The sequence below is a fragment of the Peromyscus californicus genome, unplaced genomic scaffold (assembly GCF_007827085.1).
Source record: "Peromyscus californicus insignis strain IS unplaced genomic scaffold, ASM782708v3 Scaffold_9__1_contigs__length_137607984, whole genome shotgun sequence".
Taxonomy (NCBI): Eukaryota; Metazoa; Chordata; class Mammalia; order Rodentia; family Cricetidae; genus Peromyscus; species Peromyscus californicus.
This window is the reverse complement of record NW_026294617.1, coordinates 132,769,663-132,794,877: the sequence shown is the minus strand read 5'-3', so window position 1 is coordinate 132,794,877 and position 25,215 is coordinate 132,769,663. Positions and strand designations below refer to the sequence as shown.

Here is a 25,215-nt window from a genome sequence, read left to right as displayed (position 1 = left end):
CCCACAGAAGGAACAGGGTAGCTTTGAGTGGATCACCATGAAGCCAGAGTGTGCCCTCACCCAAGGTTCTCTGCTTTTCATTTTTAGTGTAACCTCCCATGTGTGCTCCACCATTCACTATGAGGTTGATGGCAGTTCCCTTAGCTTCCACAAGTGAAGTGAATAGGCCCATTATTTCATGAGTAGCCTGTTTCAGGTGTTTTGTTATAATGGTAAAAATTGAATGCTGGGTAGCTATAGAGAAACTGCTCAAAACATTCATGAAGAATTTATGTTTGCCAAGACTTAATCCTTTATTTCTCTGGGAAAAATTCTGAGACAAGCAACTAGTGAATCACGTGATAATTCCATGATCAGTTTCAAAGGAGACTAACAAAATCCTTCCCAGAGGTTTCTCTGTATACTTATAAGAATTTGGTGACAGTACTTCTTATTTTTTTTATTTTGGCCATAATTTGTACTTAAAAATAAACAAAAGCAAAACAAATGAAAAGACAATCTGTTATTTAACTTGTATCCCCCTAACAGATAGCAACATTAGACATACATGTGCTCAGTGTGCATCTGTGCACCTCTGTGATGAAAAGTCACTGACAGTTTTGGTGACTGTTTAGTAGTCATGCTTTGTGTTTAGCTTTGAAAGTTGCATATGTCCCATAGATTCTAGGCCTGGATCAAACATTTCTTTCAGTAAGGTGAAACATTTAACTGTTCATGCCCTTCTTTAAGTTGTTGAACTTCTAGCCTCCAGTATTCAAGAATGTTAAAAAAAAAAAAAAACTGAAGAAGTTCTATGACTTGAAGGAATCCTGAAAAATATATGCTAATGGCATTTGGTGATTGGACCACTGAGAGGGATTACTTCATGAAGTCTCTGCCCTCTTGAATAGGTTTAAACTTTCATCTATTATGGGATAAATGAATTAATGATTTACCAGTGAGATGGCTTTGCTACCAAACTGAGCTATCTAGGACATGCTCACTCTCTGGTAATGACACCACTGTCACATTCTTATGAACTGGGAAGGCATCACCACACTAACTGTAAATTTCACCCAAACTGCAAGCAATATGCCTTGGACATGGTTTTCCTGACACGTGCAACAGTTTAGAACCGTGGGAAGCTTGCTTATCAGAACTACAGTGAGAGGAGATGGTAGAATGCTTAGAAGGTACGGCTTTATTGTGATTAGGTGACTCATGTGATTAGCCTTAGAAGGAGTGCTTGTGGAACATTCCTTAGTTCCCATGTTATTACAAAAGAAGCAAGCCTGGCGCCCAAATCTCCGTGCTTCCTGTCTCACTGTAATTCCCATGTTTTCTTCTCCTATAGTAGCTCATCTGACCTCATTGCAGCTAAACCAAGGGCAGCACCTGCTTTTAAATGTACACTCTTTTAAGCTGATTGCTGATAGAAAAGTGAAGAATGGGCCATTGTAACATCTCAGATGGAATGTGAAAAGGTTTGGAAAAAGGAACTAAACCATCATCTTCATAAACTGACCAAAAATTCATCAGGAGTGTAACCATGCCTGATGGCTTTATGAAATACAGATTTTAAGAGAAAGAACTCTGAGCAGAGAGAGAAGAGGAAGAGATGAATCTGGATGTGGGAGAGACACCATAGGATATGGAGAGGAAATAGGAGGTTCAAGATAGAAGAGAGGTAAAAAGCCGTGAGGCAAAATATTGATTAATATAAATGGGTTAATTTAGGATATCAGAGCTAGAGGGACAAGCCTAAGCTATAGGCCGAGCTTTCATAATGAATAAGTCTCCAGGTGGTTTTTGTGAGCTGCAGCCCAAAGGAAATTCTGACTACATATGGTGCCCAATGTATGGCTCAAATATCCAAACACAGGACCTGAGAAAGCTAAGAAAAACTCTAGACAAGGAGATAGATGTGCGTTTCTAGTCCTACAGTCTCTCAGGTAGGCCAGTGCTCTGTGTACAGAGGTGTGGCTACCAGCCATTGCCTGAGGGCTGTAGCTAGCTCCAGCACCATACACCAGCTCCATTTGCTACCTTGAGCCACATGGCAGCTGACATGGCAGTTTAAGATTTGTCTCATATGGTCATGCCATTCATATACCGAGCACACAGTATGAGAGAATCGTTATATCTGCAGCCAGTATAACTAAAGTAGTTCACTGTACTAAGAAGGTTAGATTCTTCATCTGTGACCCCTGCTTATCTTTCTGTCTCCCTCCCTAGACTTTTCACTACTTCCTTAAAGGAACCCCTGTTATTTTGACCATCCTTGAAGAGATCACATACACTGCCACCATAGGGCAGAAACTAAGTGATTCTTTGCCTTGAGGGTGCAGGTTAAGACATCAGACTTAAAAGCTACCTCACTTTTATTTTTTTAATTATTACAAAATAATTACCAAGCCCAAAATGTATTCAACTAATATTGAGAAACCACGTTCTTACTAGTAGTGTTTAAGGACCATAGGCAGTTACAGCACAACCTTGCAGCTTCGCATTCAGCTTCCTCATGGTCAGTGTTCATTTGCCCCCTCCCAGCTTGATCACTGTCCACATTAATTCCTATTCTTCCTCAGATCCCCTCTATAAATGTAGCCATGTAACACATAATTATGTTTGGACAATGACAGATCACATAGGTAGTGATGGTTTCATGAGGTGACATCACCATGTTGTGTCACAACTGTCTTAATCTGTTCAAAATTCCATGGTGTTTTGACAGTGGTGGGGGCCACCTAGTAATCCCTCAAATGCACTCTATTGTTTATATCACATTTGAAAATATTTTTTTGGAAATCCATGATCAGACTCTGTCCTGTGTTTAATTAATTTTTTTAAGAGCTGCAGAGTTAAGCCTTCCTTCCAACTTATCAGCTCTAAAACTCAAGTGCTATGAATAATGAATGGTTATCGTTTTAAATCTATACAATAATGTGTATGTAACCTCAGGGTTTCAAGTTTTCCTAAGAATGTTCAGTATTTTATGTCAAAAACATTTAGTTATACTAAATCAACTGAATAACAAGTATTTTACCCTCTTCCGTTAATATAAATTGTGTCTCATGCCATTTCAAAAATGAAAAGTAGTTCCCATGAAAATCAACATATATCAAAAGAAATATCTTTCAGACAAAATGTATTTATATACAAGTTGATTTTAGATTGACATGTTTGCATAAGAGGCATACAAACTTTTATAAACTACCAGATATAAAGTCCATTGCTAATGTTTTTACCAGTGAATATTTTATAAAAGATAAAAAACAATACCGTTAAACAGATTATATATTTGAGTATAATATTTAGAGCTAAAATTTTATATCTATGAACTGATTTTGAAGGAAACATTCATTGATTGAGTTACCTTTATCAATGCTGGGCAAAGGTTAAAGAATAGCCTGTGGTTGAATGTCTTAAATCTCTCCGGAAGATGCCAGTTCTGAATGATTTCTTCATCAGATATAACGTGATGGTCCAGGGCTTTGAGAGGCCAGATACTATTGACAAGAACATGCCTGTAGCCTTTCTTAAGACTCACTGGGCAGTCAAACATGGTCAACCCTATAAGGCTTGCACACACATCTAACACGCAGATGTTCTTCAGCTTGGCAAGGCCATTGTCATGAAGGTAGAGGAGTTTTAGGTTCTTGAGTCCACCCCAAAAAGTTCTATCTGGAAGAGTCTTTATCTGAAATAATATTTAAAATATGTATGATTCATAAAATCTGCAAGGAAAAAATGGTGAAACATTTAATATCATCTAAAATTCAGTATTTTGCAAATGGCAAGTACCTAATAAATAAAACCAGAATCTCCAATTATCCAAATGATGACTGCAAAGACATGATGTATTGGGTATTTGAAATAAGTTGCAATTAGTAACATAATGAATATATATACACACTCATGGGTATGCATATATAGAGACCTTTCAGTGAAAAGTACTTAGTACAATTCCAAATGAGGTTCCTCACATAAAGAATTGGGGGCTCAAAAATATATAATTATAGTCTAGACTATACATTTAAGAAGTAAAAATATGGGGCTGAAAAGATGGCTCTGTGGTTAGGAGCTCTTGCTGCTCTTCCAGAGGACCTAAACCCACACTTGACAACTCACAACTACTGATAACTTCAGCACCCTCTTCTGGGTTCCGTGGGCACCTACAGTCACACACACACACACACACACACACACACACACACACACACACACACACACAGATATACATGTAAATAAAAACAAAATAAATCTTTAAAGCAAAATAATTTAAAAGGAATTGAAACACAGATTGGGGAGATGGCTCAGTGGTTGAGAGTGTCTGCTCTTTCAGTTACTCAATTTCAATTCCCAGAACCCATGTGGCAACCCTGTAACTCCAGATTCAGGGAATTGGGTGCCCTCTTCTGGCCTTTGTAGGAAGCTACACACATTTGGTACAGATACAGAAAGACTCTATACATACATAATTTAAAAATAAGAAAAGCACAACGTATACATTTTTACATATCATTTAAAGTTTTAGATTACATGGTGTATTTTGAGTCTGTGGGCCTTATTTGTATATAATTTTAAGCTTTTCTTTATAATTTCAATGGCTGGGAAGAGTGCTGTAGGTTAACAGGGTAAGTTCACTGACATGCAGACAGTGCTTACCTGGTTTCCATGGAGATCAAGTTTGATGAGCTTTATGCAGCTCTGCAGTGGCTGGATGTCAGTAATGAAGTTGTTAGAGAAGATGCACACTCTCAGAGAGATGCAGGACTGCAGATTCTCCATGGACTTCAGATGGAGGCCATTATACTTTACAAACACAAAGTCTTTCTGATCTTCTATTATATTTTCATTGTAGTGACTCCACTCTTCATGACTGGTAAGCTCTTTTGTGATTGTTCCATGAAACATCTAGGAAAGCAGTAGATCAATGTTTAAGAATGACCCTGGGAGCTGAAGACTTGGCTCAGCAATTCAAACGACTTGTCACTCTTTCAGAAGACCTGGATTTGGTTCCCAGCACCAAATGGAAGCTCTCCAGTTTCAGGGGATCTGATACCCACTTGGTGACCTCCAAGGATATCCACATGCAAATGCCATATACACATATACAAAGCACAGACAAAGAGATACACACAAATATTTAAAATATAAATATTTACAAAGAATTACTTTCAAGTTTTAAAAATCTACATGAAATAAAAATACAATATTATCTTCTATATAGTGATGATAAAAATGGATAAAATAATTAAAATAAAAATATTTAAATCCTATAGCATCTTCTATCCCACAATATCTTAAATATCTAATATTGAAAGATTACCACTGTCCTCCCAATAAATTGGTGAAAGGATAATAAAACCTCACTTTCCACAGAATAGAGAACATACAATTTACAAAATTATCATTTCTACAGACGACATCAAACAAGACACAAACAAAACTACAACTATGTGTAGCACACATCATTATCCTGGTTTAAAGTGAATGAATGATAAAAAGCACTCTGAAGTTTTAATAAGTTGATGAAAGACCAACTTTTTTGGGAGAAGCCATAGAAAGTGAAGGCATAGTGAAGACTACCCACACAGACTGACATTTCCTAAAGAGATGTAGCCATCGCTGTGTATGTCCTTAATGCTCTGCTTATCAGAAAACTAGAATTGGGGGTTATCGAAACATTTGGAGTTTAAATATAAAAATTGATTAATGCTTTATTATACAACCTTTTATGTTACCTTCCATATCTATGAATTTGCTCTCACTATGGGTGTGGTGATTTTTTAATTATGTTAAGATATTTTATTTGTGTGTTAATAAATAAAGTTTGTCTGGAGATCAGAGGTCATTAGTGAGCCAGGAATAGAAGTCAGGTGGTGGTAGCCCATGCCCTTAATCCGATCACATGGCAGGCAGAGTCTCTGTGTGGTCAAGGACACAGCCAATCGTGGTGACCCTTGAGTTTTTAATCCCAGTACCAACCATAGAGACCAGGAGGTCTGTTTAGACAGGCAATGACAAGGAAGTCATATGGCTAGGCTTAGAGCCAATGACAAGGCAGAACAGGAAAGCAATAAAACGCAAGACACACACAAAAAAGATCTCTCTCTCAGGGAAAAAAATGACAGCAAATGATAAGCTAAAGGGAGTCGTGGCTATTGCTCTGATCTCTTGGGCTTTAACTCTGTATTTAGCTCTATATTTCTTATTTAATAAGACCATTTAAAAATTTGTCTATACTATGGGTAATTTCAGATTTCACAGAAGGCAGCTAGACATTGTCTTCAGGAGGATACATAAGCATAAATTATCTACCTGGTGGCTTTTTTTTTCAAGATAAACTATCCTTCCCATTAGAAGAACCAGCTTCTACCAATAGCAGATAAACTAAATCTACATGATCCAGATAAAAATAAATGTAAAAAATTCATATGAAGTTGATATAAAGACAAAAGATACTTTAATATTCTGGCCTAACACTATAATCCACAAACTCTAAAGTCACCTATAGAATTTATGAAAAGGTGATTCATGAAATCCTATCTCTGATTTAGTGTATCAGGATCCCAGAGCTAAAGGTCTTTTAATCAGGCAATTCATGAACATTCTGACAGAGATTAGCCCAAATTACAAATGAATCACCCTTGCAAATTTAAAGTCACAAACTGGTACAAGTAGCTGTATCTCTATAATACAGTAAGTTCCGTAGGCCCTGAAATGCAGCCTGTATCTACATTGTGCCTTATTTGCTTGTTTTAATTACACAAATATGGAAGCTTCTCCCTGGGTTTTTCTTCTAAATACCTACCTTTTTCCCACTTTGGTGTAAAGCTTGGCTACCTTCAGATGATGACAAGGGTTTATGAGCACCCTGTATGCATGTTCACAACTGCCGAGAGCTGACATGTGCAACGGCCCTGTTGTGATCATAAAGCACTGTTTCACTGCAGTCATCCACAAACAATGACTCTCACCCTGCCTTGACCCCTGAGCCTTTGGGGTCAAGAAGTTTCTCTTACGAGGAATGAGAGATGCACTAATCTATGGTATAATGGTGGCATTATGAGTACTTTAATACTTTCCATTTAGCAGAGTATAACAGTACTAGGTTTTCCAGTGAAACTCATTTTAGGCAATGAATGTGGCTCAGTAGACAAACACTTGCCTAGTATTCACACGGACCTCTTTTGATGCCCAGCATTTAATATAACTCACTTTTAAAACATACAGGAACATTACATTTCATAGATATAGGATGTTTTATCAATCCAATCACCCACTAAGGAGATCTTAGCTGACTTAAAGCTTGAGAGAGTACAAATAGAATTGCTACAAGCAAGTCTTCTCAGGTTTACATGTGCATGTTACACTCGTTTGGATAAATATCAAGTAGTTTACTTTCTGGATCATATAGTATGCTTTATCTTGTGATGAACTACCTTTGTCTTTGGAATCAGCTGTAATATTTTGTGTTTCCATCAGCAACAAGCTAAGAGAAATTATTCTTATATATTCTTACTAGTACTTGGTGTATTGGTATCTTAAATCAAAGCTAGACAGATAGCTATATAGAGGTACTTCACTTTTTGAATTTGTAATCCCTACAGATATATGATGCTGAACATTTTTCTCTATGCTTCTTTGCCACATGAGTGTGTCCTTTGATGAGGTGGGTTTTTTTGGCTCCTTTATCCATTTTTTTGGTTGGCTGCTATCTTACTGTTGAGTTTGAGAACCTTGTATTATTTTGGATATCAATCTTTCATCACATGTGTTTTACAATGTTTTCTCCAAGACAGGCACTAGACTTGCCATTTTCTTAATTTTCCTTTTTCTTCCAACACGTAAAATCGTATTTTAAAAAGATGCTTTATATAAACAGCATCCATCCATATACAGCATCAAGATTCTGTCTCTGTATCCAATTGAAACTGACTTTATGCTTCACTGCATCAGTATACAAATAATACATACATAGATGTGTGTAATTTTATATAACCACATCACTGTATATAGAGCTTTTATTTCAAATTATTTATCATACTTACTATTCCATCTTTTATTTTGAAACATATTTTAGACATTGTAATATAGTTATTCAAACAGATTTATCTCTCTTTTTTTTGTTAAAGTTCATTGTGTGGGGGGGGTCATCCATTGAACATGGCTGACTTATCAAAGGCCACAGCCTTAAAGAAAATTGACTTACCCTTTCCCAGCAGCTATGAATTGTCCATAGCTCCTCTGCTAGAGGTAGAACTTGTACAAGTTATAACAATTGAGCTGGAAAATATACCTACTGGTACAATAGGGAACAGAATTTCATGGGGGTAATCAACAACTTTCTGATTTGAATTTCAGGATTTAAGTCACCCTCCATAAGATAGAGCCCATACCTGACACCCAGAACTAGTGGTCAGATAGGTCATAAAGCTCTCATTAAGAACCTACTACTGTTATTCTGCTAAATAGATACAGCATTAAACTAACTCCTAATGATAAAGCACTAGACTCATAGATCAGTGCATCTTTCAACCTTTATCAGAAAAGTTTCTTTCTGCAGTAGATAGCAACTAACATAGAGACTCATAACTGGTCAATGTGTAGAGAATAAGACTGCACAATGCTCAGCTTCTTAAATTGCTCATCTATATTACACCATTTCATCCCAAGACTCAAGGATCATTGTGGAAGGCATGTAGAAAGAGGATAAGTGCCAGACACAACAGGGAAGCTGCACTTATACTCACAGCAGTTGTGACAGCATGCACAAGCTGCATGAGACCTGCACAAGCTCAAGACAGAGCTAATTCCAGCACGGAGAGAGAAGGTGGGCATGATGTTCCATACGTTATTTTTAAATTTTACTGTAGTGGTTTGAAAGAAATGGTCCCCATGGGTTCATAATGAATGGCACTATTAGGAGGTGTGGCCTTGCTGGAGTAGGTGTAGCCTTGTTGGAGTGTGTTACTAGGGGTGGGCTTTGAGGTCTCAGATGCTCTAGCCATGCTGAGTAGGGAAGTCTCTTCCTGCTGCCTGTGCATCAAGATGTGAACTCAGCTTCTTCTTCTGCACCATGTCTTCTTGTGTGCCACCATGCTTCCTGCCATGAGGATAAAGTACTAAGCCTCTGAACTGTAAGTCAGCCCCAATTAAATGTTTCCTTTATAAGAGTTGCCATGGTCACGGTGTCTCTCATAGCAACTGATACCCTAAGACTTTTTGTTTTCCACTTGTAAGAATGTGTGGTACTCTAACATGTAGGACCTTTTGACTTTTATTATTCCCTTGGAATTTCAACCTAGTTCCATAGTTGAAAATTAACTCGATCTGTATTCTAACAACTCACAAAAACTTCTAGTCAGACTAGTCTTGATCTCCGGAACTACATACATAATGCACACAGACACAACAATTTCCACTATATATGCACACGTTTGTTCTATATATCTAATATTAAATTAAATGTATCCTCTTACCATTTCACTATGCTTCCCCATATATAGCTTTCCTCATCTCATTTGCTGGCCATTTCATCCTCCATCAGTGGACATATGTTGTTGCTTTTGCCTTTAGAATGTTTCTAGAATCTAAGCAATTTCTCACCATCCCCCATTATAATCTTTTAAATTTCCACCAATTATTTCCTGTTTGCACTATTTTAGTAGCCTCCAAAAAGGCTTTCTACTTGTATTCTTGTCCTACACACTGACACATTTCAGTGTGTCCCCTTTAAACACAAGGGAAGTCTTATCAAAACCCTGGCGTTACTCCAACTCACTGAAAAGTAGAAATCACAAAATCTGACTTCTACTGCTGTTACTCAGACCCTTTAACTTTCTGTATTTTCTAAATTTTCTTCAGCAAGAATGCACTGTGAAACAATAATCTTTCCCCACAAATGTCTCTACTTTAAATACAGAATTAAGTGCTAAAGTCAAGACTTTAAATAAAAGACTAAGGTTACTTAGAAACTTAGTTAAGTTCATAGGAAATTGCTTTGCAGAATTCTGAGCAAGACTTTAATGAAGAGAAACTTCCCAAGCCAAATTGTAGAGGAGGATAGGATTTCTGGGTTTGAGACTGAAGTCTTCCTTAAATGTTGTTACTTACTATATGCTATGTGTAAGAATGGAGAGATTAATCTGGAGAACTCATTATAAACTAGGCACTCTACACGAGAAATAAATATTATCCGCCGATGAAAGCATGTTCAATAGGGCTGACTTCCCGATATCGGGCACTATTGGGCATCCTAACCTACACCTTTGATAGAACCCCTGAGAAGCAAGTGAACACAAGTGAGCGCCCTGTTGCTCAAGTTCAAGACTGTGCCTGAGAGGTTGGCCGACTGAAGGAAGCGGCGTGGTCTGGTCCGACATACAGCATCCCACGTGGGCCGGACCTGGGGCGCAGGGGCCCCCTGAACCCGAGGTTCTGCGACCTGGCCTCCTGGAGAGGCCTTCTGACAGGAATGGAAGCTCTGTGCGGGCGGGTCACCTCAGCATCTGGGTGATGTTCCACTGTGCTCGGCGGGCCGGTCCCCTCTGGCACGCCGCGGGCTGTCGGGCGTGGACAGGCGGGAGCCGACGGCACAGCCCCACGCAGCCCGGGCACAGCTAGGTGCCCATCTGCACACAGAGCGTTGCCCCGGAAACATGGCCAGCGCACACTCATGGCAGCCAGCTTCTCCAGTCTCCGGGACTCCAGGACGCCGTGACGTGGCAGCACGGCCGGGGCGGGGCGTGGGATTCGGAGTGCGCATGCGTACTATGCGGGCTCCCGGAAGTCGGGCCATGGCGTCTCTCCGGGAAGCGACCCTACGGAAACTGCGGCTGTTTTCGGGGATGAGAGGTACCTCGGCGGAACCGAGTTCTCCGGCCCCGTGCACGGAGGGCGCCTTCCCGCGGACCCCTCGCCGCTTCCTGTCCCCTGCCTTTCTCTTCTCCCTCTGCCCCTGCCCGCCTCATCTTAGGTGTCAGGATGGAACAGTAAGAGCTCGTGACGTGGCTTGTGTGGCTGTGAATGTAACGCACCGCCTAGCACACTGGTTTGAAGTCAAGCTGCTTACAGAGTCTGAAGTAGATACCTCGTTTCTTCCCTTTTCCCCAGTCCCCTGCATAGCTCACCAGCTTATTCCTATTTAAACTCCAATATGAAGCCAATTGTGACTTTGAAAATTCTAAACTTAAGTTTGCCCTTTAAAGGAAAAAAGCACAGATGGGTGCTTGCCCTTGTCTGAACAGCTGCCTGATAAAACTGGTGTTTGTGACTGTCTAAAATGTAGGGATTTATATTTGGATATCAGTGTTTGGAATTATTAAATCCTAGGTAAGGAATCCCTCCCTCTCCTTCCTCCCTCTCTCCCTTCCCCCCTCCCTTCTCTTTTATCATGTTAAATAAAAGGTCCTGTATCTGCACAAGACACCCCAAGACCAAGTTCTCAGCACAAAGGAGATTTATTTGCCCCAGAAGAACAAAGGGCAGGGAATAAGAGACAAAGACAGGAGACAGAGGGAGAAGGGGAAGGGAACAAGGGAGAGGGGGAGGGGGATTTGTCCTGGAGGGACTGAGGACTGCCCCTCTTAGAATAGAGAGAAGACGGACATGGCCCATAGGCTAATGGCAGTTTATAAAGGTAAAAGAGGATAGTGTTAGAATGAGGTGTTTGATTTTGATGTTAATTAGGGTAGCCAAAAGGGGGTTTTTGATTGCTGGACTTCAGTACTTTAACAGCTGGACCTTGATAGTCTCAGGGGGAGGGAGTGGCCAAATGAGAGACTAGACAGACTTTGGTAGCTAGCTTTAGGAATGCAATCTAATGGTTTTTATCAAGGAAGAGGGGATGGGGGAAGAGAAGGGTCTGCTAGTGCCATGTTTGCCATACTCAGGCCAGCTAGAGCCCCTTCATTAAAACTCTATTAATATTTTTGTTGATAAAGGAGAGGGTCCCACTGTTTGCCAGTGCAGTTTATCATTTAATGAGTTCATTGGGGAATTTGATTCTAAGTTTTGTGTGGTATTCTGATGGCCTACGTAAGTTTAGATCAGTCATGATAAATCCATAAAAAATAGTGAGAGCTGAGTCTGGTGCTGCAAGACTGTACAGCTATATACTTGGGAGGCTGAGACAGCGGGGTCAAGGTTCAAGGACTGCCTGGATTACAGGAAGAGTCAGGGCCAGCCTGTCAATTAGTAAGATACTCTCTAAAAAAGAAATGAAGAGAGGATTTGTCATATAGTTCAGTGATGGGGTGCTTCCCTGGCATATATAGGGCTCTGTGTTTTGTCCCCAGCACCACAAAGAAATTTAAAAATAAAAAGAACAAAGAAAAGTTAATAAACAGACAAAACAACCCACATTTCTACACAGAAATGTGGAAGGAGTGTAGAGTTGCTATTTCTCATCCACGGAACATTAAGGGCTCTAGTTCATGAAACTTGCTTGATTTGGGGCTAAAGATTGTTGTGGGGTTTTGTTGTGGTTGTTTGTTACATCTTATGAGGAAGCTGGTAATGAGTATCCTTTTGTCCTCCCCTCTTTTGAGCTGGGCAAGCTTGTAATAGGGAATTCTAATAATATAAAAAAAACTTCTTGCCATTTTCCAATAGGTAAACCCGTGGTGGCAGGAAAATTCTGGGATGTAGTTGCAATAACAGCAGCCGATGAAAAGCAGGAGCTTGCTTACAAACAACAGTTATCAGAGAAGCTGAAGAGAAAGGAATTGCCCCTTGGAGTTCAATATCATGTTTTCACTGATCCTGCTGGAACTAAAATTGGTATACATTTATTGGGATGTTTATAACAGATTCTGAGCAAAATAATTGAATAATTTCTGAGCTTTATAGTTTATAAACTGTTCATCTCCACACATGGCCTTTATAAACTTTAAAATCTGAATCTAACTAAATTAACTTCTCTTAACAAGATGAAAGTCAGAGCAAAGATTCTGAGCCACTGTGACTTGAAGGTAAATTTGTCCATATCATTATATAAAAGAATTTTTTTTGCTTCAATACAATTACAGTAGACCTCATTGGAAGTTCTTTCCCAACCCAGTAGTTTCTTCAGACATTTACATGAAGAAAACAAGTCAAAAGATTTTTGTATATACTTGGTCTCTTGGAACCAAAATATGGAATACAGATGAACAATGTCCAGTCATATAAAGTAACATAGAATATTTACTTAAACCCTGGGTTAATTCAAACTTTGTCATCATTGCAAATAAATAAATTATATTTTACCTTTGATTCTGTATAGAGAGAATTGCAAATAATTTCTTCTACTGTTTTATAGTTATTGCTTAAAAGTATTTTGCTTTGAAAGCCAGTATTCATCTTTAATTTACTTATTTATTTACTGTGTTTCACTTGGAAGTAGTATGATTTTTTTGAATATTTATCCCTAAAATTGTGGCTCATATGAAAAGAAAAGCTAAAGCCTCTTCGTGTCAGGAAGAGAATGCAAGTGTATGACATTGGTGTTATTCTGATGATGATCCACTATTGGTTCAGTATATGATACTGGTGTTATTCTGATGATCCACTGTTGGTTCAGTATATGAGATTGATGTTGTTCTGATGATGATCCACTGTTGGTTCAGTGTATGACATTGGTGTTATTCTGATGATCCACTGTTGGTTCAGTGTATGACATTGGTGTTATTCTGATGATCCACTGTTGTTTCAGTATATGATACTGGTGTTATTTTGATGATCCACTGTTGGTTCAGCCCTCACAGGAGGAAAGTCAGCACTGTGTGATGTCCCTTCTGTAAAGAAGAATTAGGTATACAGTATGTTAGTAATATTTAAAATATGTTGTACAAACCAAGTTCTTGCATTTAAAAAAAAAAAACTAGTTTGAGTGTTGGGCTGTGTCATTTGGAAGAAGTCATTAAGCAAATTTTCTGGTTGACAAATGCAAATGAATTCAGTGTGTCATAGATTATGTAATTTATCATTTCTTTCTTGACTATTCTTGAGAGATTATTACCTGCTGCTTTGCTATATTTCTTGATTAGCTGTTTGTTTGCTTATTTACTGTGACTGATCTGTTCTTCTGCCAATACCTTCTCAATCTATCTATCTCATATTAACAAAATTCACATCTTCAAAATTATAGCATTAAGTATATCATCATAACAAAATCTTCATAATTTTCTGTGAAGCAAATTGTGCTTTTGAATTGTTTTTCAGGAAATGGAGGATCAACACTTTTTTCTCTTCAGTGTCTGGAAAGCCTCTATGGAGATAAATGGAATTCTTTCACAGTCCTGTTAATTCACTCTGGTAACTTATTGGTTATTCATTTACATTTGCCCTCGAATTTTCAACCTTTGACACCTTAGGGACTTTATCTCCCTTGCAAATGATTTCCCCTATAATTTATTTTGTTTTAAAATTCATAGATGGTATTTTACTTTGGAAATAAATGTTCTTGGCTTTGGGTGTTGTCTGTTTGCTATTTTCAATGTGTAAGTTATGATTTTCACAAAATTTATTCTTAACATTGTAGCTTATATGCATCATCATCTTTTATGGATATTTTATCATTTCATTTTTGGTTTGCAAATAGAAAATTATTTTTCACAAAACTCTTGAAAATGTGGGCATTTCTCAGGAATCTGGAGGGGGAATTTTGTTATGAAAAAAAAATGAATGATGATGAAAATGATTAGATATTTCTCAAAACTTCTACCTTGAATTTTTGTCTGATTATTGATAGTCAAAAGCTACAATATTTAACAGTTTTAAAAAAGGAAAAATAACAAATTACAGAGTTAACACATAAATATATATGTGAAAAGCATGTAGAATATTTCAAAAGAGAGAAATCAGAAGGATGTTGTCAGAATAGTGGGTAGGTTTTTTAATTCAATACATGTAATTATATTAAACATCTGGTTGCATGGAAACTTCTGTTGTTTATCTCTTTAATTCTAGTGGGCTGGTGAAACTTTGGTCAAGGAAGGCCCAGCATTAGAATTCCTTCTTCATAGCTTCAAAGATGCTTTCTAATTCCAAGTTGCGTACACAGTTATATGACTCTTTGTACAGATGACATCATCATAGCACATCCAAGTCCTGCTTTAAACAAAAGTTAAGAATGTAGAAAAATTTACTTTAGTCTTGTAGAATAAAGGTAAAATTAATTGGACATCAGAAAATAGATAGCAAGAAATATAGTGGGCCCTCTGAATCCTGCAGACTCAGACAATGATGAACAGAAAGTATTTTTTTTTTTTAACCAGAGTTAGAAAGAGCTTTATTAGAAAGAAACCAGGCCTGGAGAGACAGAAAGGTGGCGGGAACAGAGCAGAGAGGAAACAGAAAAGAGAGAGAAACAGAAAGAATTTAAGGGGTAATAAGAATATGTCTGTACTAAACATGTGGACTTTTCATAATTCCTGGAATATCATTGCATAACCAGTGTTTATGTAAATATTACATTGTGTTAGATAAAGATAGTGTGGGGTACAGGCAAATAAGTGCCATTTCAGGTCGGGGGTGGGGGTTCAGTGTCCTTGGCTTTTGGAGTCTGTCTGGGGTTGTGAACCTGTCTCCACAGTTGTGAGGAGGGTTTTTTAGTGTAAATTTTACTATCATCTGGTCTTTGGAAGGTAAACAATTAAAATTAATTTTAGCTCTTATTTCTTGAACAATGTACTCTGTACAAAGTACTTTAAATGTTGCATTGTTCTCATTATACTGCAGCTGACTGCAGTAAATCTTCAAGTAAGTAGCTGAAGCATGCTAAGCCATAGGTGAGCTCATCTATCAGATCCTTTCCCAATACCTAAGTCTGCATTGCACTATACACCTTTCTTTACAGAAAAAGGATTCAAGACATTCAATGTGTTTAGGAGAACATATTTCAGAAATCAAGACATTATGATGTTCGTCTTAGAAGGGAAAAGCCAATTTAAGTGAAAAAGTGGTATAATTAAAAAAATTGTTCTTAAGTAAATTTACATTTACTTTCTTAAGTATGTCTCACAAGTTGAAGACAGTGCATCATGAAATGGATGTTTAACAGAGAAGTACATTTTGAAATTGTTTAACTGCATTAGTCTTTTACAACTTTTTCTAAGCACATCGCTAATTTATAACTTTAACCGTGGTTGGAATGCATCGTTAGAAATGTTCATGGAAGATCAAGTTTTAAAATTGGTCCTTTTGTTAGTTATGCAATTGATAGAGAATACTTGATAGCCAGGCTCTGTGTCTTTCAATTATTTCCTGACCTACAGTCTTTAAAATTGTATTATATCAAATTGCCATATGAGAAACACTCTTTGATGGTTTTGGAGTCGTCTAGATTTCCTAATTCTACCCTTAATTTTGATTAGATACTTAGTATTAAATATCTTCAGAGGTATGTTATGCTATAACTGGTGCCATCAGATTTTGAAAATCTCTTCAAGAACATATTTTTAAATATTTTACATTGTTTTATAGGTGGCTACAGTCAACGGCTTCCCAATGCAAGTGCTTTAGGAAAAATCTTCACAGCTTTACCACTTGGTGAGCCCATTTATCAGATGTTGGAGTTAAAACTAGCCATGTACATGGATTTCCCCTCACACATGAAGCCTGGAGTTTTGGTCACCTGTGCAGATGATATTGAACTCTACAGTGTTGGGGACTCTGAGTACATTGCATTTGACCAGCCTGGCTTTACTGCCTTAGCCCATCCATCTAGTCTGGCTGTAGGCACAACACATGGAGTATTTGTCTTGGACTCTGCCGGTTCCTCACAACATGGTGACCTTGAGTACAGGCAATGCCACCGTTTCCTCCATAAGCCCAGCATTGAAAAAATGCATCACTTTAATGCTGTGCATAGACGCGGAAGCTTTGGTCAACAGGACTTGCCTCGGGGTGACACAGCCAGTCTTCCATTGCACTCTGAGTATGTCTACACAGATAGCCTATTTTACATGGATCATAAATCAGCCAAAAAGCTACTTGACTTTTATGAAAGTGTAGGCCCACTGCACTGTGAAATAGATGCCTATGGTGACTTTCTGCAGGCACTGGGGCCTGGAGCAACTGCAGAGTACACCAGGAACACATCACATGTCACTAAAGAAGAGTCCCAGTTGTTGGACATGAGGCAGAAAATATTCCTCCTCCTCAAGGGAACACCACTGAATGTTGTTGTTCTTAATAACTCCAGATTTTATCACATTGGAACAACGGAAGAATATCTGCTTCATTTCACTTCTGATAGTACATTAAGGTCAGAGCTGGGCTTACAATCCAGCGCTTTCAGTGTCTTTCCAAATGTGCCTGAATGCCCCCATGAGACACCTTGTGTCATTCACAGTATACTGGATTCAGGATGCTATGTGGCCCCTGGCTCAGTTGTAGAATATTCCAGATTGGGGCCTGAGGTGTCCATTGGGGAAAAGTGCATTATTAGTGGTTCTGTCATAGTGAAAGCTGTGCTGCCCCCATATTCTTTCATGTGTTCTTTAAGTCTGCAGATAAACGGACACTTAGAATACTCAACTATGGTGTTTGGCATGCAAGACAACTTGAAAAGTAGTATTAAAACCATATCAGACCTAAAGACTCTTGAGTTCTATGGAGTCTGTTTTCAGTCTTGTTTAGATATTTGGAACCTTAAAGCTACAGAGGAACTATTCTCAGGAAGTAAGACACATCTGAGCCTGTGGACTGCTCGAATTTTCCCTGTCTGTTCTACTCTGAGTGAATCGGTTGCAGCATCCCTTGGGATGTTAAGTGCTATACAGAGCCATTCACCATTCAGCCTGAGCAACTTTAAGCTGCTATCCATCCAGGAAATGCTTCTCTACAAAGATGTACGAAACATGCTAGCTTATAGGGAGCAAATCTTTCTAGAAATTAGTTCAAATAAGAAAAAATCTGATTCGGAGAAATCATAAGTACAATATATTTTGCCTATGAACAGGATTGCAAATGCAGGCATTTTCTATAGACCTCTGACTTTTCTTTCTTTCTTTTACCCCCCCTCTCTTTCTTTCTTCTTTTCCATTTTTTTGGCTTGTTTCAGTAAAGCAACATAATGAAAATTATATTAATATAACTACTGTAGTATAGTAATAACAAAGTTACAGAAGGCCACTTTGGATGGAAAAACATTTCAGGATTAAATTCGTGAAAGTGATGCTGTTTTAAATGTTTTTTGCATTATTATAGCTTTGTTTTTTGGTAAATATCAATTTGTGGGATACAGTTCCATTCACATAACAAATACTCCTATTTTAGAGGATGATTTTCTAAACATACTTTTAGAATTTTTCTGTTTTTTTGAAATTTGGTCCAATAAAGCTCTAGGTGTTATTGATGATTGTATTACTTTACTTGTCACAATGAGAAAATACCTAATAAAAAACATCCTTTTAAACTTTTAAAGAAAATTGCCCTTTATCTGTTAATTTTTTTATTTTTTTCTATTTTTATTTTATGTACATGAATGTATTATCTACATGTATGCATATGCAAAGTAGCCATAGAGGCTAGAATACCTGTTCTCAAACTGAGTCAAGACCCCTTTGGGGATGGAATGACCTTTTCACAGGGTCACCTAAGACATCAGAAAACAGATATTTATATTATAATTCAGAACAGTAGCAAAATTATAATTATGAAGTAGCAATAAAAATAATTTTATGGATGGGGGTCACCACAACATAAGGAACTGTATTAAAGGGCCATAGCATTAGGAAGGTTGAGAACCACTAGGCTAGAGTTATAGATGATTATGACCTCTGTGTGGGTTCTGGGAGTCAAAACTTCATGCTCTAAAAATGCTTTAAAATGATGTTTGTGTCTCACAGATTTTGGCAAATGTGATTTTAAAAAAAAGTGTGTGTGTTTTATTTTTATAAATTTGAACATGTGTTGCCATATTTTATAAACTGTATCTACTGTCCCATTACACTAGAAAATGTGTGCCGATAGAACTCAGTTGTTTGCTCAAAAGGTGGTAGGAATAGTTGAGAACCAGTGCTCACTTCACCATGGACATTACTTAATCCACCCTTAATTAGTCCTTCAAAACTTCTCTTGACTTGACAATGAGTATTTTGCTTTACATTATTCTGTCCATATTGATAGTGATGCTGAGAATAAACAGTTGGCCTAAGAGGAGGAAATTAGAAAAGAGAATCTGAGATAATACTTAGATCATAAACAACTTATGTGCACCTATTTTGAAATAAACACAATAGTGAAATGTTTTTAGGTTTAATAGCGGCAAGACTTGTCATAATTGTGTTTAAATTACCTTAACTATACTAATAACTGCTGTGACAATTTTATTTATATATAAATTATAATAAAAATATATGATAAACAAGATATCTATCAAAACCCTTCTACTATATTATTTATAAATAAATATGTATTTGTCTTTTTGAGGTTCCCAGGGATAAAGATGTATGATATTGTTTGACAATTACTGATTTGTTTACAGAGATTTCAATGGATGTTGAATGTTATTAAATGTTCATACTAATTTGACTTAAAGTTCTGCCAAGGATTAGAATCGTGATTTCATGTTCTCAGAAAAAAAACATCATTAATAAAGAATACCAGCACTTCCTTGGTTACTTGACATTTTTATATTTATTATAGATCTCTTGTAGGTACATTTAGACATAGAATCTTATTTCTCTGTGCATATATACAGAAAGGAACAAATAACATGTAATAGAGCAATATAATTAAGACATTTCTGCTCTTTAGAGTCAAGGTCAGCCTCTGCTAAAGCACTCAGACATCAGCTCATAATTATTGATAAACACTTGTCCCCCAAGCACCAGCCACTGTGACTTCAAAGGCATTGATAAGGCTGCAGTTTAAATTTTTATTTATTCTTGAGAATTTCCTACATGTATACAATGAAATATGATCATAACTATCCTTCATGCCCCCAACTCTCCCATATCCCCCAACATGTGTCCCTCCCAACTTCATGTCTTTTTTGTTCTAATAACCTACTTAATCCAGTTAGTGCTTCCCATTTGTACATGGGAGTGGGGTCATTCACTGGAATACTGCACATCTATCAGTAGTCATATCCTCAAAAAATGAATAATTCTCCCTCCTCTAGAAACTATCAACTTCAAATTGCTCCCTGAAAAGTGTGGGTCCTAGAGCTTAACTACCTCCTCTGCTAAATTTCATTTGGCTTGATCTTGTGCAGGAAATCTCAAGTGCTGTGAGCCCATGGCAGTATCAGCCATGTCATGACCAGAAGACAGCCTTTCTTCCCCATCCTTCTGCTCTTATATTTTCTGCTCCCTCTTATGTGATGCTCTCTGAGCCTTGTATGGGAAGGGGTTGAAATAAATATCTAATTTAGACCTGAGCACTCATTCTGTTATTCTCAGGAGCTTGACCAGTTACACATGTCTTTCCCACATATCAACATGACAGCAAAACTAGGAAACATGCTGTTGATCCAAACCTTGGTCCAAATACATGAAAATTTCTGACTTCATGCTTCTTTATAATAAAGACAAGCCACCAGAGTCTGGTTGGAAAACACCAGATTTGCTCCTGGCAACATTATCTTTTATCTACATGAGCAAAAATAAGCCAAACTTAGCACATGGCTCAGACTTGCCAGTTTGGCTGTAGTTTGGCTGGCAACGATGGCAATTTAAAATAAAAGAAGAGTAAAATCTGCAGATTCCCCACTGTATTAATATTTGCAAAATTAGAGCCAAAAGAGAAGGATACTTATGAAGAGGAACTAGCACCATCAACATGTAGAGCAGCATTGGCACCTGTGTCTAAAATGCTAGTCAAGTGGCACCTGGGCACTGTTTCCTTCTGAGCTATTTGGGTCAGTAGTTTATGGTTTTGAAGACTCCAGTACAGGATGTATAAGTTGTTCAACATGAATTTTACCACTCAAACAGTACTTTTCCAACTGCAGTAGCCTGATGCTGTCCCTCTGCTAGTGTCTTTCCTGGCCATCTGTGCTGTGATTATCCTTTGGCTGTGGTTTAGTGCAGTTCTGAAATGACCTAACTTTATGTCTTTTTGTTTAAAAAGTAACCCATTAACTCCAGTTTGTGCTGCCCATGTGTGCGTGGTGTGGGACATCCGCTGGAACACAGCCCAGTGTCTCTAGTCTTCAGGGCCTTTCATACACAGTGTTTCTGATCTGTTCGCTGACTCTCCAGACTCTTTCAAGGCTTTCAAAATCTTGACTGCAACAAACATTTTGTGGATAAGTCAGTGCATGTAACTTTTTTGTTTTTAATTCAACAGCATCCACTCTTCTACAGAGTGTCTGGGTGGTTCTGGTTTGTTGTAATTTATCATTCCTTTGCCCAGAAAAGAATTAAAGAATTTAAATCATGAGGCAAAAATCTTTTAAAACAGCTCTGTTAAAATCAACTTTCAATTCATTTGCATGTTGGAGAATGCTGTGCAGCTCAATGAAGTTTTACATGAGTGGTTTTTGTCCTTTTGCTTGTAGCCTTGGGGTTTGGGAAAGTAAATTATAGTCACAAATACACTTTTTTGGAAGGGTTTCAAGGTAGTTGTAGTAAAACCTAAAACATGGAAAACTTCAAAAATATGATTATGTTTATTAATGGTCTAAATGCAAATTTCAATTCACTGCCTTACTGACAAAGTCATAAATTAACTTACAATTTTTCTAATTGCACATCTCTAGAGTCATCTTATTAAATTTCAAGAAGTCATTATAATTGGTTAAAGTTGGTTGAACTTCTAATGACCTAAAATCTAGTCCAATGAAGAACTGTTGGCAGAAGATGCTCTGTGGAGAAAGAGGAAGAAAAACAGAGATTTGGTGACATTTTTTTCTCTCTTGTTACAACTGGTGTCCAATTGCACCAAAAATGGATACCATGGGCTCAACAATAGAAGTACTTACAGTGGTTCTTTTTTTGGACATCCAGTTCCCAAATAATGACATGGAGACTTCTTATGAAGTATGAAAGCTTGCTCTTAGCTTAGGCTTGTTCCCAACTAGTTCTTAAAACTTAAAATAACCCATTTATTTTAATCCATATTCTGCCACATAGCTCATTACATGTCTTGGTACCATACATCTGACTTCCTCAGTGTCTGGTTGGAGAATCCCCTGCCTCTCAGGTTCTTTCCCCGACTCTCCCCAGGAGTCCCAATGATCCTTTCCTGCCCAGCTATTAGCTATTCATTTCTTTATTAAGCCAATCAGAAAGTGCCTTAGACAGTCAAGGAAGGACAGAAACATATCGTCACACAATGCAATCAAATATCCTACAACATTTCCCTCTTTTTATCTGAATAAAAAAGAAATGTTTTAACTCTAACACAGTAAAACTATATACAATAAGAATAATTATCAAGTAAGAAAAACAGTCACAATGTCCAGTCCATTGAATTTGGCAACTTCAGAGAAAGTACTCTGTTATCTATCCTATCTTGGTGAGTCCAGAATTTTGTACCTAAATCACTTTCTATCATAACTTTTAGTACCAACCTAAAAATATCTTTTTAGAACTTAAGGCATTTTCTTAGATAACTTAATCTTTTATGTCTCTCAAGCTTTATAAACTTTACATCTCCTTTGTGAATTTCTCTTTTGCATTTTGCAACAAAAAAATGGTAGAACTATAATTATCCAGTCTTCAAACATATCAGAGACCTGAGAAGGATAAAATATTACCTGAGTAAACATGAAATGCAGAGTAAACAACTTCCAAAACTACAGAAATAACAGAGACACCTGACTGCCTGGACATTCATCTAAGATTCTTCTGCAATATTGGAGCATCCATCTTTGTCCTATAGGCCTAGAATATCTGCAGACTTTTCTGTGAATTTTGAAGGACTGGCCTACCTTGTCTTGGCAAAGTTTAGCAATCACCTTCCTTTATACACTTGTCTAATTGGGAAAACATAGTGTCAGCCATTGAGGCAAGGGCATTTTCTTGCCTGATGACTAATTTTGCCACCCTGAAACCAAACTCCATATGAGGTTTCTTCAATGACTATCATCCTTTTTTGACATACATTCACTGTCATGAAAAGCCTTATGTTATTAAGCCATCTTAAACGCCATATTCTATAGATCTTTGAAGAGTTTGAAGACCATATATCTTTCTAAAATATATGTCTGTTTAACCTTGAAAGCATACCTAACATGACCAGAAATTTGATTGTTATAGATGAATAACTACAAATCTGCCTTTTTTAATTATCCTAAACAGTTTGTAATAATAACTTTCAAGGACTAGGACTTAACATTTTTAAGTGAGTTGCATAGGTACAATACCTAAAAAATAGAAACATATATACAGTATGTTATAACAAAAATAACCTTAAATTTGTATCAATATATAAAAATCCATACCAATGTAAAATATTAGAGACCTTGCTTTTTAGTTTAAAAGTAGATTCAGTAGTCTACCTTTTTATCATATTATTCACATACCCGCTTTTTTCACTAGATAGGAGAAAATGAAAGATAGAGGGAAGAAAAGGAAAGAAAGAGAGAGGAGAAGGAAGGAAAGAAGGAAGGAAGAAAGAAAGAAAGAAAGAAAGAAAGAAAGAAAGAAAGAAAGAAAGAAAGAAAGAAAGAAAAAGAAAGAAAAAAGAAACCACTGAATGACCAATAACCATCCACCCCACTTCATGGGAATGTGGGCATTATGTTTTTAAAATTATTTCCTGTTGTCTGGGGGCGGGGAAGCATCCTCAGAGGACCCTGAAAAATTTGGAATAATCATCAAGTCCTGAGAGAGCTGGCTGTATAGTTTGGTGTCCAGTCTGTGTGTGATGAGAAAGTTTAGGACTTAACTGAAGTCCTGACTGGAGTAGTCTCTGAGGCTGGAGCATCTTAATTAATGACTTTGAAGTTGTTCTAGATGCAGATTTTTGAGGAAACTGCAGCAAAGGCATTCTGAGAAGCTGGATCAACTGAGCTACTTGTCTTAATTGTTGTAGGGTCCTTTTTTTCTGGAAACACACAAATTTTAAAGGAAATAGATCTGTATTAACACAAATATGGAATGTGCAATATGCACAAATCAACTGATGATCCTTGAGAATTCCAGGCAAATATCATGACAGGCTGCAATTATCTCAGTAAAGAATTAGGCTTCAGTTTCTGCTTCTTGAAATTGAGCAGGTCCTTTCTGAGGAAGCTGCAAACAAAATAAATCTTGACACCCCTGGTAGCAACTCACAGGCCTGAGCCAGCCCTCTCCCCACAGCCTCACAGCAGCCCAAGGTAACAACCAAATAAGGACAGAGCCTGGGGACTTGTCCATGACTGCCCCCAAATGGAAAAGCTACAGTCTGAGCCAGGCCTTGCTAGTCCTAGTCAATTAGGAAAGTACTAACATAATTGCCACTTGCTTAAGCCGATCATGTCTACAGTGACCTAACTGCCCTAGGAACTCCCCTTGGATATGTTTAAAAGGAGCTCATATGTCCTTCTTGGGACCTTCGCCATCTTGCCTTTGTATGGAACAGCCAGCAGGCTCCAGCATGCTGGAATATAAATGCTCTTGTTGATTGCATATGTGGATGGTGGTCTTTTGTGGGACTTCTCCAGGACCCTAACAATTCTCTGCTCTTTGTTTGAGTAGGTAAATGACATTGGTCAACTTTATAAGTCTGTTTGGACTGTATAACCAAATTGTAATATAAATCTCCATCCATGCCATATGAAAGGATGGCATGTAATAATAAGTCATGACATATTTATAGTTTTTCTTAGTTTCTAACTTCATTATATTACTTTATTCTCTCTCTCTCTCTTTAAAGACTTTATTGTTTTTAAACTATTTTTTCTATGACTATTCCCCTTTTCTTTTCTTTCTTCAGCATCTAAGCACATTTTTTAAGCATACTGTACCAGTTCAAAGGATTTCTCAGTATGGATCTGGCTTTCTGCTCCCCTGCAGTGTGAGCCAAGCCTTAAAGGGCCAACCAACCTGTTACATGTTATAACCAAGCCAACCAGAGGGATGGTTGCAGGAAGGGAGCACTTACAAGCTTGCCAGAGAGATTGTGGTGTCTGTGAACAATGGCCCCAGGAAAATGTTCCTTTTGCCCTTCTATGAGAGCCATGCCTACCTCCCCCAGCTTTAGAAAGTTTCCATTCTGTGCTGTGGCAGGTGTTCTTACCTTGTCACCCACTGAGTAACATGCCAGCTGGTCACAAGCCCTATGCTTGGAGATATATATATATATATA

The 25,215-nt window shown here is 37.7% G+C and overlaps 2 protein-coding genes across 4 annotated transcripts in view; one reads left to right on the top strand and one right to left on the bottom strand.

Moving 5' to 3' along the window:
* The window catches only part of Lrriq3 (leucine rich repeats and IQ motif containing 3), a 112,838-nt gene extending 102,173 nt beyond the window's left edge, over nt 1-10,665 (bottom strand). Inside the window, exons 1-3 of one of the 2 annotated variants that reach the window (XM_052730299.1) lie at nt 10,489-10,665; nt 4,648-4,896; nt 3,356-3,679 (exon numbers count right to left, since the gene is read on the bottom strand). In XM_052730299.1, the coding sequence (XP_052586259.1) occupies nt 3,356-3,679; nt 4,648-4,896; nt 10,489-10,665 (750 nt within the window). Of the gene's footprint in view, nt 1-3,355; nt 3,680-4,647; nt 4,897-9,467; nt 9,582-10,488 lie in introns of those variants that run through there. The other variant, XM_052730300.1, reaches the window with a different exon arrangement.
* On the top strand, nt 10,647-19,600 carry Fpgt (fucose-1-phosphate guanylyltransferase). 2 transcript variants are annotated; one of them, XM_052730301.1, is made up of 4 exons: nt 10,647-10,842; nt 12,601-12,768; nt 14,191-14,283; nt 16,453-19,600. In XM_052730301.1, exons 1-4 carry the CDS (start codon nt 10,647-10,649, stop codon nt 17,904-17,906), a joined length of 1,911 nt encoding a protein of 636 aa, XP_052586261.1. In that variant the 3' UTR covers nt 17,907-19,600. The 2 variants fall into 2 exon arrangements, with proteins under 2 accessions (XP_052586261.1, XP_052586262.1); XM_052730302.1 differs by lacking the exon at nt 12,601-12,768 and having other exon boundaries at nt 10,763-10,842.
* Nucleotides 19,601-25,215: the final 5,615 nt, after the last annotated feature.

Coding starts and splice junctions, on each gene's coding strand:
- Fpgt (XM_052730301.1), top strand. CDS start 10,647: ATGGCCAGCGCACACTCATGGCAGCCAGCTTCTCCAGTCTCCGGGACT. Junction 10,843..12,600: donor GCTGTTTTCGGGGATGAGAG/GTACCTCGGCGG, acceptor ATTTTCCAATAG/GTAAACCCGTGGTGGCAGGA. Junction 14,284..16,452: donor AGTCCTGTTAATTCACTCTG/GTAACTTATTGG, acceptor ATTGTTTTATAG/GTGGCTACAGTCAACGGCTT.